Genomic DNA, 16,749 nt, shown 5'->3' with positions numbered 1-16,749 from the left:
AGTGAATGAGTGAGTGGCTGAGTAAGTGACTGTGTGAATGAATGAGTGGCTGAGCGAGTGGCTGAGTGAATGAGTGAGTGGCTGAGTAGTGAGTGGCTGAGGAGTGAGTGGCTGAGTGAGTGACTGAGGAGTGAGTGGCTGAGGAGTGAGTGGCTGAGGAGTGAGTGGATGAGGAGTGAGTGGCTGAGTGAATGAGTGAGTGGCTTAGTGAGTGGCTGAGTGACTGTGAATGAATGGCTGAGTGAGTGACTGAGTGAATGAGGAGTGAGTGAATGAGTGAGTGAATGAGTGAGTGACTGAGGAGTGAGTGGCTGAGTGGCTGAGTGGCTGAGTGAGAATGAATGAGTGGCTGAATGAGGAGTGAGTGAATGAGTGAGTGGCTGAGTGAGTGGCTGAGTGAGTGGCTGAGGAGTGAGTGGATGAGTGAATGAGTGAGTGGCTGAGTGGCTGTGAATGAATGAATGGCTGAGTGAGTGGCTGAGTGAGTGACTGAGTGAATGAGTGAGTAAATGAGTGAGTGGCTGAGGAGTGAGTGAATGAGTGGCTAAGTGAGTGGCTGAGTGGGTAAGTGAATGTGTGGGTGATTGAGCGAGTGGATCAGTGAGTGGCTAAGTGAGTGGCTGAGTGAATGAGTGGGTGGGTGAGTGAGTGACTGAGTGAATAAGTGGGTGGGTGAGTGGCTAAGTGAGTGACTGAGTGAATGAGTGGGTGGGTGAGTAAGTGAATGAGTGGGTGGGTGAGTGAATGAGTGAGTGGGTGAGTGGCTAAGTGAGTGGCTGAGTGAATGAGTGGGTGGGTGAGTGACTGAGTGAATGAGTGAGTTGGTGGGTGAGTGGCTAAGTGAGTGGCTGAGTTAATGAATGGGTGGGTGAGTGACTGAGTGAATGAGTGAGTGAATGAGTGAGTGGGTGAGTGAGTGGGTGAGTGAGTGGCTAAGTGAGTGGCTGAGTGAATGAGTGGGTGGGTGAGTGACTGAGTGAATGAGTGAGTGGGTGAGTGAGTAGGTGAGTGAGTGGCTAAGTGAGTGGCTGAGTGAATGAGTGGGTGGGTGAGTGACTGAGTGAATGAGTGAGTTGGTGGGTGAGTGGCTAAGTGAGTGGCTGAGTGAATGAATGGGTGGGTGAATGACTGAGTGAGTGAATGAGTGAGTGGGTGAGTGAGTGGCTAAGTGAGTGGCTAAGTGAATGAGTGGGTGGGTGAGTGACTGAGTGAATGAGTGAGTTGGTGGGTGAGTGGCTGAGTGAATGAGTGGGTGGGTGAGTGAGTTGGCGATTGGGTGAGCGAGAGAACAGAGACAGACACAGAGAGACAGAAACAGACACAGAGACAGACACAGAGAGACACACAAAGTCAAGTCGTGCAGTTTAAAACCACTTTTATTGAGAGACAGAGAGATATCTATTTACATCTATCTATTCGCTATCATCAAGAAGGCCTCTTGCCTGAAACGTCGCCCGTTACATCACGTGACCCCACCCCCCACACCACCAGATGTGCTCCCCACTGTGCCAACTCGCTGCACTTTATCCACCCGGCGCTCCGCTCGTTGTTGTGAGCGTCGTTCACCTAGCCTGGCACTGGCCCCAGTAGCAGCAGCATCCTTCACGAGCCTCCTCCTCCACAGAGGCCGATCTTAACACCGCTGGTAGCGCTCATCGGCAAGTCCACTCAGCTCCACGTCCTCCTGTACTACATCACTCAATCTCTTCTCTAGCCCGTGTCACCCGCTCACCCACCCACCCACTCGCCCACACGCCCACTCACCTACTCACTCACTCACCCACCCACTCACTCACCCGCCCACTCACTCGCCCGCCCACTCACCCGCCCACTCACCCACCCACCCGCCCACTCACCCACCCACCCGCCCACTCACCCACCCACTCACCCACCCACCCAGTCACTCACCCACCCACTCACCCGCCCACACACCCACCCACTCACCCACCCACTCACTCACTCACCCACCCACCCACCCACTCACCCACCCACTCACTCACCCACCCACTCACTCACTCACTCACCCACCCACCCACTCACTCACCCGCTCACCCACCCACCCACTCACCCACACACCCCCACTCACCCACTCACCCACTCACCCACTCACACACTCACCCACCCACCCACCCACTCACTCACCCACTCACCCACCCACTCACTCACTCACCCACCCACCCACTCACCCACCCACCCACTCACTCACTCACCCACTCACCCACCCACTCACCCACTCACCCACCCACACCCCCACTCACCCACTCACCCATCCACTCACCCACCCACTCACCCACCCACTCACGCCGTGGCTGGGCACGCGGGCTCCGTGACCCAGCCAACGCAACCCCTCGCCTGCAGGAGGAGCTCGCCGATGATGGGACTGTGTCCGAGGTCTCTGGAGGATTTGTGATCCCGGGATGGATCGTGGGCCTGAGGTGGTGAGGCCGAGGTCTCGTCTCTCACTGCCGCCGATGTTCCACTCGGGGGGTTCGGGGCCCCACGTGTCGCAAGCATAACACTCTGGGGTGACGTGACCTTTGGGTAGTGGCCGTATGGGATTAGACGGGGGTTCTGTATGGCGATGGGACGAGGGTTCTGTATGGGATGGTTCTCTATGGGATGGTTCTGTATGGGATGATTCTGTGTGGGACGAGGGTTCTTTATGGAATGGTTCTTTATGGGATGGTTCTGTATGGGATGAGTTGGGGGTTCTGTATGGGATGGCTCTGTATGGGATGATTCTGTGTGGGACGAGGGTTCTTTATGGGATGGTTCTGTATGGGATGAGACGGGGGTTCTGTATGGCGATGGTTCTGTATGGGATGGGACGGGGGTTCTGTATGGCGATGGGACAAGGGTTCTTTATGGGATGGTTCTCTATGGGATGGTTCTGTATGGGATGGTTCTCCATGGGATGAGACGGGGGTTCTGTATGGGATGGTTCTGTATGGGATGGTTCTGTATGGGATGGGACGGGAGTTCTGTATGGGATGGGAGAAGGGTTCTGTATGGGATGGTTCTCCATGGGATGAGACAAGGGTTCTTTATGGGATGGTTCTGTATGGGATGGTTCTGTTTGGGATGGTTCTCTATGGGATGATTCTGTATGGGATGGTTCTGTATGGGATGGTTCTCTATGGGATGATTCTGTGTGGGATGAGGGTTCTTTATGGGATGGTTCTGTATGGGATGAGACGGGGGTTCTTTATGGGATGGTTCTGTATGGGATGAGACAGAGGTTCTGTATGGGATGGTTCTGTATGGGATGGTTCTGTTTGGGATGGTTCTCCATGGGATGAGACGGGGGTTCTGTATGGGATGGTTCTGTATGGGATGGGACGGGGGTTTTGTATGGGATGGGCCAAGGGTTCTGTATGGGATGGTTCTCTATGGGATGGTTCTGTATGGGATGGTTCTCCATGGGATGAGACGGGGGTTCTGTATGGGATGGTTCTGTATGGGATGGGACGGGGGTTTTGTATGGGATGGGCCAAGGGTTCTGTGTGACATGGTTCTCTATGGGATGGTTCTCTATGGGATGGGACGGGGTTTTTTTATGGGATGGGCCATGGGTTCTGTATGGGATGGTTCTGTATGGGATGGTTCTGTATGGGATGGGACGAGGGTTCTGTATGGGATGGTTCTGTATGGGATGGTTCTGTATGGGATGGTTCTCTATGGGATGGTTCTCTATGGGATGGTTCTGTATGGGATGGTTCTGTATGGGATGGTTCTCTATGGGATGGTTCTGTATGGGATGGGACGGGGGTTTTGTATGGGATGGTTCTGTATGGGATGGTTCTCTATGGGATGGTTCTCTATGGGATGGTTCTCTATGGGATGAGACGAGGGTTCTGTATGGGATGGTTCTGTATGGGATGGTTCTGTATGGGATGGTTCTGTATGGGATGAGACGGGGACTCTGTATGGGACCAGGATTGTTGACTCCAGGTACCGGTCGTGCACTAAATTAGCCAGATCCAGACCAGGACTCCGGAAACGATTCCTGTCAGCACTCCCACCACAGTCAGCCCGGACCGATTTTGTTGCCGCATGGGATTCCCAGAATCTTGGGAGTTCACTCCTGGAATTCCGGGAATTCCGCCCTCTGAAATGTCGGGAATCCCGGCCTCTGAGTTTCTGGGAATTTCGTCGTCTGGAATTCTGGGAATTCCTTCATCTGGAATTCTGGGAATTCCTTCATCTGGAATTCCGGGAATTCCCTCATCTGGAATTTTGGGAATTCCCGACTCGCCCTGCGGTTGCTGCTGCTGCTGCTGGGCATCTGTGCGGAGGCCGGCCGGGTCTTGGGAATTCTCCGGGAAGTCCTGGGAATTCTCGGAGCGCCGCCGCTCGCGATTGGCCGAGCCGTTGGCCAATGGGAGGCCTCCGTTGAGTCCCGCGTGACGCGGAGAGGAAGGTGATGCCTGGGTACCTGTAGGGCACACACAGTGCACGGTGATGGTGGTGATGGTGGAAGTGGTGGTGGTGGTGGTGATGGAGGTGGTGGTGGTGGTGATGGAGGTGGTGATGGTGGTGGTGATGGTGGAGGTGGTGATGGTGGTGGTGGTGGTGGTGATGGAGGTGGTGATGGTGGTGGTGGTGGTGGTGATGGAGGTGGTGATGGTGGTGGTGATGGTGGAGGTGGTGATGGTGGTGGTGGTGGTGGAGGTGGTGGTGGTGGTGGTGGAGGTGATGGTGGTGATGGTGGTGGTGGTAATGGTGATGATTGTAGAGGTGGTGGTGGTGATTGTGGAGGTGATGGTGGTGGTGATGGTGATGGTGATGATTGTGGAGGTGATGGTGGTGGTGATGATGGTGATGGTGGGGGTGATGATGGTGATGATGATGGTGGGGGTGATGGTAGTGATGATGGTGGTGGTAATGATGGTGGGGGTGATGTTGGTGATGATGGTGGTGGTGGTGATGATGGTGGGGGTAATGGTGGGGGTGATTGTAGGGGTGATGATGGTGGGGGTGATGGTGCTGATAATGTTGATGATGGTGGTGGTGATGATGGTGGGGGTGATGGTGGGGGTGATGGTGGTGGGGGTGGTGGTGGTGGTGATGATGGTGGGGGTGATGATGGTGGGGATGATGGTGGGGGTGGTGGTTGGGGTGATGATGGTGGGGGTGATGGTGCTGATGTTGATGATGGTGGGGGTGATGATGGTGGGGGTGATGGTGGTGGTGATGATGGTGGGGGTGATGATGGTGGGGGTGATGATGGTGGAGGTGATGATGGTGATGAAGGTGATGAAGGTGGTGGGGGTGATGATGGTGATGATGATGGTGGGGGTGATGATGGTGGGGCTGATGATGGTGGTGATGATGGTGGCGGTGATGATGGGGGTGATGGTAGTGGCGGTGATGATGGTGGTGATGATGGTGGTGGTGATGGTGGTGGGGGTGATGATGGTGGGGGTGATGATGGTGGGGGTGGTGGTGATGATGGTGGTGATGATGGTGGTGGTGATGGTGATGATGGTGGTGATGATGGTGGTGGTGATGGTGGTGGTGGTGATGATGGTGGGGGTGATGATGGTGGGGGTGGTGGTGATGATGGTGGTGATGATGGTGGTGATGGTGGTGGTGATGATGGTGGGGGTGATGGTGGTGGTGATGATGGTGGTGGTGATGATGGTGGGGGTGATGATGGTGGTGATGGTGGTGGTGATGATGGTGGGGGTGATGGTGATGATGATGGGGATGATGATGATGGGGGTGATGATGGTGGGGGTGATGATGGTGGTGATAATGTTGATGATGGTGCTGATGTTGTTACCTGCCCAGTCGCGTAGTTTAGCTACCAGGGTGATGATTGTGAGTGCTGTAACCACAGCAATGCCCAGCACATTCCCTCCCTGAGGGCAACCAACATCATCAGCATCATCATCACCATCATCATCACCATCAGCATCATCATCACCAACATCACCACCATCACCACCATCAGCATCATCATCACCATCACCACCATCATCACCATCACCAACATCACCATCAGCATCATCACCATCACCAACATCACCATCATCATCACCATCAGCATCATCATCATCACCACCACCATCACCACCATCACCACCATCAGCAACATCACCACCATTATCACCATCAGCATCATCATCACCATCAGCATCATCACCATCACCACCATAACCACCATCAGCAACATCACCACCATCAGGATCATCATCAACACCATCATCATCATCACCACCGCCATCACCACCATCATCACCATCAGCACCATCATCACCATCATCATCACCATCATCATCACCACCATCAGCATCAGCATCACCATCAGCATCACTATCAGCATCATCATCACCACCATCACCACCATCATCACCATCATCATCACCATCATCACCACCATCAGCATCACCATCAGCATCATCATCACCACCACCATCACCACCATCACCACCATCACCACCATCAGCAACATCATCGCCATCACCATCAGCATCACCATCACCACCATCGCCTTCAGCAACATTACCATCAACATCACCATCAACATCATGGTGATGGTGATGATGTTACCTGCATGCACGAGTGATGGTGATGGTGGTGATGGTGGCGATGGTGATGATGGTGATGATGGTGATGGTGGTGATGGTGATGATGGTGATGGTGGTGATGGTGATGGTGGTGATGGTGGTGATGATGGTGATGATGGTGGTGATGGTGGTGATGATGGTGATGTTACCTGCATGCACGAGTGATGGTGGTGATGATGGTGATGGTGATGATGGTGATGATGTTACCTGCATGCACGAGTGATGGTGATGGTGGTGATGATGGTGATGATGGTGGTAGTGACGGTGATGATGGTGATGATGTTACCTGCATGCACGAGTGATGGTGATGGTGGTGATGATGGTGATGATGGTGATGGTGGTAGTGATGGTGATGATGGTGATGATGTTACCTGCATGCACGAGTGATGTTGATGATGGTGATGATGGTGGTAGTGATGGTGATGATGGTGATGGTGATGATGTTACCTGCATGCACGAGTGATGGTGGTGATGATGGTGATGATGGTGATGATGTTACCTGCATGCACGAGTGATGGTGATGGTGGTGATGATGGTGATGATGATGGTAGTGATGGTGATGATGGTGATGGTGATGATGTTACCTGCATGCAAGAGTGATGGTGATGGTGGTGATGATGGTGGTGATGGTGGTCGTGATTGTGATGATGGTGATGGTGATGATGTTACCTGCATGCACGAGTGATGGTGATGGTGGTGATGATGGTGATGATGGTGGTAGTGATTGTGATGGTGGTAGTGATAGTGATGATGGTGATGGTGATGATGTTACCTGCATGCACGGGTGATGGTGATGGTGATGATGGTGATGATGGTGGTAGTGATAGTGATGATGGTGATGATGGTGATCATGGTGGTGATGATGGTGATGATGTTACCTGCATCCACGAGTGATGTTGATGGTGGTGATGATGGTGATGATGGTGGTAGTGATGGTGATGATGGTGATGATGTTACCTGCATGCACGAGTGATGGTGGTGATGGTGATGATGGTGGTAGTGATGGTAATGATGGTGATGATGGTGATGATGGTGATGATGGTGGTGATGATGGTGATGATGGTGATGATGGTAATGATGGTGATGATGGTGATGATGGTGATGGTGATGATGTTACCTGCATGCACGAGTGATGGTGATGGTGACGATGGTGATGATGGTGGTGATGATGGTGATGGTGGTGATGATGGTGATGGTGATGATGTTACCTGCATGCACGAGTGATGGTGGTAATGATGGTGATGATGGTGGTAGTGATGGTGATGGTGGTGATGATGGTTATGAGGGTGGTGATGAAGGTGATGGTGATGATGGTGATGATGGTGATGGTGATGATTTTACCTGCATGCACGAGTGATGGTGATGATGGTGATGATGGTGATGGTGATGATGTTACCTGCATGCACGAGTGATGGTAATGATGGTGATGGTGGTGATGATGGTGATGGTGGTAGTGATGGTGATGATGTTACTTGCATGCACGAGTGATGGTGATGATGGTGATGATGGTGATGATGTTACCTGCATGCACGAGTGATGGTGATGGTGGTAATGATGGTGATGATGGTGGTAGTGATGGTGATGGTGGTGATGATGGTGATGAGGGTGGTGATGATGGTGATGGTGATGATGGTGATGATGGTGATGGTGATGATGTTACCTGCATGCACGAGTGATGGTGATGATGGTGATGATGGTGGTGATGGTGGTGATGGTGATGATGGTGATGGTGATGATGTTACCTGCATGCACGAGTGGTGGTGATGGTGGTAGTGATGGTGATCATGGTGATGATGGTGATGGTGATGATGTTACCTGCATGCACGAGTGATGGTGATGGTGATGATGGTGGTAGTGATGGTGATGATGGTGATGGTGGTGATGTTACCTGCATGCACGAGTGATGGTGATGGTGGTAATGATGATGGTGATGATGGTGATGATGATGGTGATGATGGTGATGATGATGGTGTTACCTGCATGCACGAGTGATGGTGATGGTGATGATGATAGTGATGATGATGGTGATGATGGTGATGGTGGTGATGGTGGTAGTGATGATGGTGATGATGGTGATGATGGTGATGGTGATGGTGTTACCTGCATGCACGAGTGATGGTGATGATGGTAGTGATGATGATGGTGATGGTGGTGATGGTGGTAGTGATGATGGTGATGATGTTACCTGCATGCACGAGTGATGGTGATAATGGTGATGATAGTGATGGTGATGATGTTTCCTGCATGCACGAGTGATGGTGATGATGGTGATGATGGTGGTGGTGATGTTGATGATGGTGATGGTGGTGATGATGATGGTGGTGGTGATGTTACCTGCATGCACGAGTGATGGTGATGGTGATGATGGTGATGGTGATGATGGTGGTAGTGATAATGGTGGTGATGTTACCTGCATGCACGAGTGATGGTGATGATGGTAATGATGATGGTGATGATGGTGATGGTGATGATGGTGGTGATGTTACCTGCATGCACGAGTGATGGTGATGATGGTGATGCTGGTGGTGGTGATGGTGATGATGGTGATGATGGTGGTAATGATGATGGTGGTGATGTTACATGCATGCACGAGTGATGGTGATGATGGTGATGGTGGTAGTGATGGTGATGATGGTGATGATGGTGGTAGTGATAATGGTGGTGATGTTACCTGCATGCACGAGTGATGGTGATGATGGTAATGATGATGGTGGTGATGGTGATGGTGATGATGGTGATGGTGATCATGGTGGTAGTGGTGATGGTGGTGATGTTACCTGCATGCACGAGTGATTGTGATGATGGTGATTATGGTGGTTGTGATGGTGATGATGGTGATGATGGTGATGATGGTGGTAGTGATGATGGTGGTGATGTTACCTGCATGCACGAGTGATGGTGGTGATGGTGATGCTGATGGTGGTGATGGTGATGATGGTGATGATGGTGGTAATGATGATGGTGGTGATGTTACATGCATGCACGAGTGATGGTGATGATGGTGATGGTGGTAGTGATGGTGATGATGGTGATGATGGTGGTAGTGATGATGGTGGTGATGTTACCTGCATGCACGAGTGATGGTGATGATGGTAATGATGATGGTGGTGATGGTGATGATGGTGATGGTGATCATGGTGGTAGTGGTGATGGTGGTGATGTTACCTGCATGCACGAGTGATTGTGATGATGGTGATTATGGTGGTAGTGATGGTGATGATGGTGATGATGGTGGTAGTGATGATGGTGGTGATGTTACCTGCATGCACGAGTGATGGTGATGATGGTGATGATGGTTGTAGTGATGGTGATGATGATGGTGGTAGTGATGATGATGGTGATGTTACCTGCATGCACGAGTGATGGTGATGGTGGTGATGGTGATGATGATGGTGGTGATGGTGGTGATGATGGTGATGGTGGTGATGATGATGGTGATGTTGATGGTGATGGTGGTGATGGTGGTGATGGTGATGATGGTGATGATGATGGTGATGATGGTGATGATGATGGTGTTACCTGCATGCATGAGTGATGGTGATGGTGGTGATGATGGTGGTAGTGATGATGATGGTGATGATGGTGATGGTGATGATGATGGTGATGATGATGGTGATGATGATGGTGATGATGATGTTACCTGCATGCACGAGTGATGGTGATGGTGATGATGGTGGTAGTGATGATGATGGTGATGGTGGTGATGATGGTGATGGTGGTAGTGATGGTGATGATAGTGATGGTGATGGTGTTACCTGCATGCACGAGTGATGGTGATGTTTTAGGAAGTCGTGGAGCTGAGTCCTGGCGAGTGCCAAGGAGCAAGGCAACATCGCCTCGTCGCTGTGATGGTCCCGGCACCTACATCACCATCACCATCATCACCACCATTACCACCATCATCATCAACATCACCACCATCACCATCACCACCACCGGCACCACCATCATCACCACCATCAACACCATCAACATCACCATCAACATCGCCTCGTCGCTGTGATGGTCCCGGCACCTACCCCAACATCAACATCACCACCATCATCATCAACAACACCACCATTAAATTTTGATTTAAAGCTTTCGTGACTGCAGTAATTCATATTCTTAGTTTTTTCGGTAAAGTCACGTTGAAGAGAAACAACAAAATAACAAAATATATATAAAACAATAAAAAATTCTCACGACGTTTCGACCATAACTCAAACGGTCATCATCAGGTGTGTCGGTTTGCATAAATTTATTTTGAAAACGGCATATTTATTTATTTATATATATATATATAAAAATAACGTTTGCGTCACGCGCAACGATTGGCAGTTTGCCCAGGACTAGTCCATCTATTTTTTGAAAAGAGGAGGGGGGAGACGAAATTTGTTTTTATGTATGCTGTCTGAAAGCCACTGTAAGCGTGAACAATCAATCAAGAACTGAAATGATTTATCAAATCTTTCCAATGATTGCTAAGATAGAATCCATCTTCTCGGTTGAAATTGTCTCTGTGCTTGTATATGTGTATAGCCTCATGAACGAATCTCTCATGGAAGCCAGATGGCTTACAAAGAACCTCCGTCTTGGAAAAGTCAATGGCATGTGAGCCTACTGAATTAGAACAATGATCTGCTACGGCCGAGGTGTTGGTCCTACCGTGTTTAAGGTCTGCTTTATGTTCACGAATGCGGTCCGAGATATGGCGTTTGGTTTCTCCAATGTAACTACTACCACAGAGGCAACTTAGTTTGTACAAGTGAGCGGGTGAGTGAGTGGGTGGGTGAGTGGGTGAGTGGGTGAGTGAATGGGTTAGTGGGTGAGTGAGTGGGTGAGGGGGTGAGGGAGTGGGTGGCTGAGTGGTTGAGTGAGTGGGTGAGTGAGTAGGTGGCTGAGTGAGTGAGTGGCTGAGTGAGTGGGTGAGTGAGTGAGTTCGTGGCTGAGTGAGTGGGTGAGTGTGTGAGTGGGTTAGTGAGTGGGTGGCTGAGTGGGTGAGTGAGTGGCTGAGTGAGTGAGTGGGTGATTGAGTGGGTGGCTGAGGGAGTGGGTGAGTGAGTTCGTGGCTGAGTGAGTGAGTGGGTGAGTGTGTGAGTGGGTGAGTGAGTGAGTGGGTGGCTGAGTGGGTGAGTGAGTGGCTGAGTGAGTGAGTGGGTGAGTGAGTGGGTGGCTGAGTGAGTGAGTGGGTGAGTGGGTGAGTGAGTGGGTGGCTGAGTGAGTGAGTTAGTGGCTGAGTGAGTGAGTGGGTGAGTGGGTGGGTGGCTGAGTGAGTGGGTGAGTGAGTGAGTGGGTGAGTGAGTTAGTGGCTGAGTGAGTCAGTGGGTGAGTGAGTGAGTGGGTTAGTGAGTGGGTGGCTGAGTGGGTGAGTGAGTGGCTGAGTGAGTGAGTTAGTGGCTGAGTGAGTGAGTTAGTGGCTGAGTGAGTTAGTGGCTGAGTGAGTGAGTGGGTGAGTGAGTGAGTGGGTGAGTGAGTGAGTGGGTGAGTGAGTGGGTGGCTGAGTGGGTGAGTGAGTGGGTGAGTGAGTGGGTGGCTGAGTGAGTTGGTGGCTGAGTGAGTGAGTGGGTGAGTGAGTGAGTGGGTTCCTGACTGGGTGAGTGAGTGAGTGGGTGAGTGAGTGCGTGAGTGAGTGAGTGGGTGAGTGGGTGGCTGAGTGAGTGAGTTAGTGGCTGAGTGAGTGGGTGGCTGAGTGAGTGAGTGGGTGAGTGAGTGGGTGAGCGAGTTGTTGAGTGAGTGAGTGAGTGGCTGAGTGAGTGGGTGGCTGAGTGAGTGAGTGAGTGGCTGAGTGAGTGAGTGGCTGAGTGAGTGAGTGGCTGAGTGAGTGGGTGGCTGAGTGGGTGAGTGAGTGGCTGAGTGAGTGGGTGGCTGAGTGGGTGGCTGAGTGGGTGGCTGAGTGAGTGGCTGAGTGAGTGGGTGGCTGAGTGGGTGGCTGAGTGAGTGGCTGAGTGAGTGAGTGGCTGAGTGAGTGGCTGAGTGAGTGAGTGGCTGAGTGAGTAAGTGGCTGAGCGAGCGGGTGAGCGAGTTGGTGAGCGAGCGGTTGAGCGAGTGGATGAGTCCACCTGGTGTAGAGGTAGTTGGTGAGCGAGCGGGCCGTGTGACGCTCAGCACGTGGCACCCCCAGAGAGTCCCAGACGGCCCTGGGCACGTGGACACGACCCTCCCCGCCCTGCTCCTCAAGCAGCGAGCCGAGGCTGTAGAGGCCCTGAACACACAGGCACAGGCAAAGGTCCCCCGTGTAGCCTCCAACACAAGGTAGGGGCAAGTGCTGTAGAGACCCTGAACACACAGACACAGGCAAAGGTCCCCCGTGTAGCCTCAACACAAGGTAGGGGCAAGTGCTGTAGAGACCCTGAACACACAGACACAGGCAAAGGTCCCCCGTGTAGCATCAACATAAGGTAGGGGCAAGTGCTGTAGAGACCCTACACACAGACAAAGGTCCCCCGTGTAGCCTCAACACAAGGGTGGGGCAAGTGCTGTAGAGACCCTGAACACACAGACACAGGCAAAGGTCCCCCGTGTAGCCTCCAACACAAGGTAGGGGCAAGTGCTGTAGAGACACTGAACACAAAGGTCCCCCGTGTAGCCTCAACACAAGGTAGGGGCAAGTGCTGTAGAGACCCTGAACACAGACACAGGCAAAGGTCCCCCGTGTAGCATCAACACAAGGTAGGGGCAAGTGCTGTAGAGACCCTGCACACAGACAAAGGTCCCCCGTGTAGCCTCAACACAAGGTAGGGGCAAGTGCTGTAGAGACGCTGAACACACAGACACAGGCAAAGGTCCCCCGTGTAGCCTCAACACAAGGTAGGGGCAAGTGCTGTAGAGACCCGGAACACACAGACACAGGCAAAGGTCCCCCGTGTAGCCTCAACACAAGGTAGGTGCAAGTGCTGTAGAGACCCTGAACACACAGACACAGGCAAAGGTCCCCCGTGTAGTCTCAACACAAGGTAGGGGCAAGTGCTGTAGAGGCCCTGAACACACAGACACAGGCAAAGGTCCCCCGTGTAGCCTCAATACAAGCTAGGGGCAAGTGCTGTAGAGACCCTGAACACACAGACACAGGCAAAGGTCCCCCGTGTAGCCTCAACACAAGGTAGGGGCAAGTGCTGTAGAGACCCTGAACACACAGATACAGGCAAAGGTCCCCCGTGTAGCCTCAACACAAGGTAGGGACAAGTGCTGTAGAGACCCTGAACACAGACACGGGCAAAGGTCCCCCGTGTAGCCTCAACACAAGGTAGGGGCAAGTGCTGTAGAGACACTGCACACAGACAAACGTCCCCCGTGTAGCCTCCAACACAAGGTAGGGGCAAGTGCTGTAGAAACACTGCACACAGACACAGACAAAGGTCCCCCGTGTAGCCTCAACACAAGGTAGGGGCAAGTGCTGTGTATGTACGTGTGTGTGTGTACGTGTGTGTGTGCGTGTGTGTACGTGTGCGTGTGTGTGTACGTGTGCGTGTGTGTGTACGTGTGTGTGTGTGCGAGTGTACGTGTGTGTGTGTACGTGTGTGTACGTGTGTCTGTACGTGTGTACGTGCGTGTGTAGATGTGTGTGTACGTGTGTGTGTGTGTACGTGTGTGTGTGTGTACGTGTGTGTGTGTGTACGTGTGTGTGCGTGTCCGGCAAAACAACCCCCTATCTCCTCGCGGTGCCGGACGGGCAACTCTGTCGTGGACAGTGCTGTGGGGGGAGGGCCAATTCCGATTGGCTCCTCCCCTCATGGCGTCTGTGACCACCACAGCGGCTAAACGCGGGCTCTGGACGGGTGCGAGGGGCTGGTAACCCCTTCACTTTCAAAAATTTACCACTAAACCACGACCACAAAATGTAATTCATAAGCTTGTGCCGGAGGCCCCGGGGGGCCAGGCGTCTATGACGTCTCCTGGCCAAACCCCAATTGGCGGTGCCAGGAGACTGAATCTTTACCCTCGGGGCTCCTCCAGAAACAACAAAAAAACACTACGGGTGGCCACATGGAATGTTCGAACGCTCACTGCGGAGGAGAGGCTGCCACTCCTCTGTTGGGAGCTGGACCGGTACCGCCTGGATCTCTGTGGCATTCAGGAGGTCCGGTGGACCGGTTCTGGCTCCTGCCACCATGAGGGGTGGACAGTCCTCTACTCGGGGCAGCAGACTGCCAAACAACAGGGTGTGGCTCTTCTTTTGAACAAAAGAATGAAGGGAGCGTGGGAGCGTGGCGGAGAGGTGTGGGAAGCTGTAAGCCCCAGGCAACTTTGGGCTCGCCTTCCCATCAACCGGAGGCGAGGAATGGTGGTCGTGGTTACTTATGCCCCCACCGAAGACGAACATCCGTAGAGGGATGCAGGCAAAGCCGATGAGTCAGATGCCTTCTATGACCTCCTGTCACAGGTGCTGGCTAAAGTGGCCCCTCGGGATAGAGGCATCTTGTTGAGCGACTTCAATGCCCAAGTTGGTCATGATGCTGGCACCTGGTCTGGAGTGATTGGAAGGCATGGGCCAGATCAGCTCAATAACAACGGTAGGAGGCTGCTAGATTTTTGTGCAGCCCATGTGCTTGTAATTACCAACACGCTGTTTTGGAATCGGCGCATCCACACAACATCATGGATGCATGCCGGGTCCAAGCAAGAACATCTGCTGGACTGCATCATGACGGATCAGCGGATGCGGGCCCATGTCCTTGACACCAGGACCTACCGTGGAGCTGATCTGCCCTCTGACCATCGACTTGTCATCTGTAAGATGCACCTGCCATTATTCCACTCCGGTGGTGAGTGTACACCCAGGACCCCATTCAAACCCTTAGTGGCCTGGTCTCAGCTAGCTGATGAAAGTTGCAAGCGAGAATTTCATCATCGCTTGCGGCTGGGGACGGCATCTTCCCCCACTCCTCCTGATGTTGAGGGTAAATGGGCGAGGTTTAGGAGTGTGACTCATGCAGCTGCAATGGCTGCTTTGGGTACGTGGTCCAGACCTCCTCGGAGACCCTGGCTGACAGAGGAGGTGTTCAGGCTGGCTGAGAAAAAGCGACAGGCCCACTCTCATCGGCTACAGAATCCCACATCAGAGGTTGAGGAGGCTTAAAACAGCCTTCGCTCGGAGGTTCGGAGAGCCGTGAGGCGCTGCAAGGATGGGTGGTGGTTGCGGGTTGCTGAGGAGATGGAGTCTGCCTCAATGGCCCGCGATCACAAATCCCTATTTAACTCCATCAAAAAAGTAACCTACAGCCACACCTATTACCATCGTTAGGGGAAAGAATGGTGATCCAATCTCCGACCCCCAGGAACAGGTTTGCAGATTTGCTGAGCATTTCTGTGAGGTGCTGGGGGAGGGGAAATCCCTCAACCAGGAAAACATCGTGGCACAAAGTGGGGATGACCCTGCTGAGGCTGCGGTGCCTCAAATATTGGAAGAAGTCACCCCCCGTGAGTGGCTGGCTGAGGTGCCATCTGTTGAGGAAGTACTGAAGGCGATCCGGAGTCTGAGACCAGGAAAGGCAGGAGGCAGAGATAATCTCCCAAGCGAAATGCTGAGGGAGGGTGGCGTTTGTGCACAGACTGCCCTACATGACATCATAACAACAGTCTGGGCCACTAGACGGGTTCCTGGTGGTCCCCCTCTTTAAGAAGAGGGACCGCACAGACTAACAACTACAGGGGCATCTCACTCCTCAGTTATTCAACATCGCCTTGCTTGACACGCTGAGGAGAGGCTTGCAGAGCCCCAATGCGGTTTTAGGAAAGGGTGGTCCTGCACAGATGCCATATTTTCTGTCCGTCTGCTACAGCAGAGGTATAGGGAATTCCAACGAAACCTACATCTCTGCTTTATTGAACTGGTCAAGGCCTATGATACCATCAGTAGGCCTGGGCTCTGGGTTGTTCTTCGGGCTTTCGGAGTCCCTGGCCCTCTGCTCACGATCATTAAGGACCTTTATGATGGTGAGCGGGCCCGGGTAAAACTACGTGGCCGGGAGTCGGAGCCATTCCCTGTAAACCTTTCGGTGCGACAGGGATGTCCTCTGGCTCCCACATTATTTAACATCTATTTCGACCACGTAGTTCGTGAAGCCTTCAATAGCTGTATCGGAGGAATTTCCATTTGGTACAGATATAATGGGAGGCTGATCGATGCCCGGATGCGGTCAAGGGATGGCTTCCAATTGGTCAACCAAGTTACGTATGCCAATGCTCTGCTAATTGC

At 52.5% G+C, this 16,749-nt stretch overlaps 1 protein-coding gene across 1 annotated transcript in view; it reads right to left on the bottom strand.

Annotated features, from left to right (window-relative positions):
* Positions 1 to 2,237: 2,237 nt before the first annotated feature.
* The window catches only part of SEL1L3 (SEL1L family member 3), a 78,419-nt gene continuing 63,907 nt past the window's right edge, over positions 2,238 to 16,749 (bottom strand). Inside the window, exons 25-28 of the mRNA XM_076056578.1 lie at positions 12,614 to 12,756; positions 10,328 to 10,433; positions 5,786 to 5,864; positions 2,238 to 4,435 (exon numbers count right to left, since the gene is read on the bottom strand). Of these exons, the coding sequence (XP_075912693.1) occupies positions 3,966 to 4,435; positions 5,786 to 5,864; positions 10,328 to 10,433; positions 12,614 to 12,756 (798 nt within the window). The 3' untranslated portion in view covers positions 2,238 to 3,965. The remainder of the gene's footprint in view (positions 4,436 to 5,785; positions 5,865 to 10,327; positions 10,434 to 12,613; positions 12,757 to 16,749) is intronic.

Source organism: Petromyzon marinus, chromosome 76 (assembly GCF_048934315.1).
Source record: "Petromyzon marinus isolate PM22_M1 ecotype Great Lakes invasive population chromosome 76, UKy_Petmar_22M1.pri1.0, whole genome shotgun sequence".
Taxonomy (NCBI): domain Eukaryota; kingdom Metazoa; phylum Chordata; class Hyperoartia; order Petromyzontiformes; family Petromyzontidae; genus Petromyzon; species Petromyzon marinus.
Note: the sequence above shows the minus strand (reverse complement) of the source record. Positions and strands in the feature narration are given on the sequence as shown.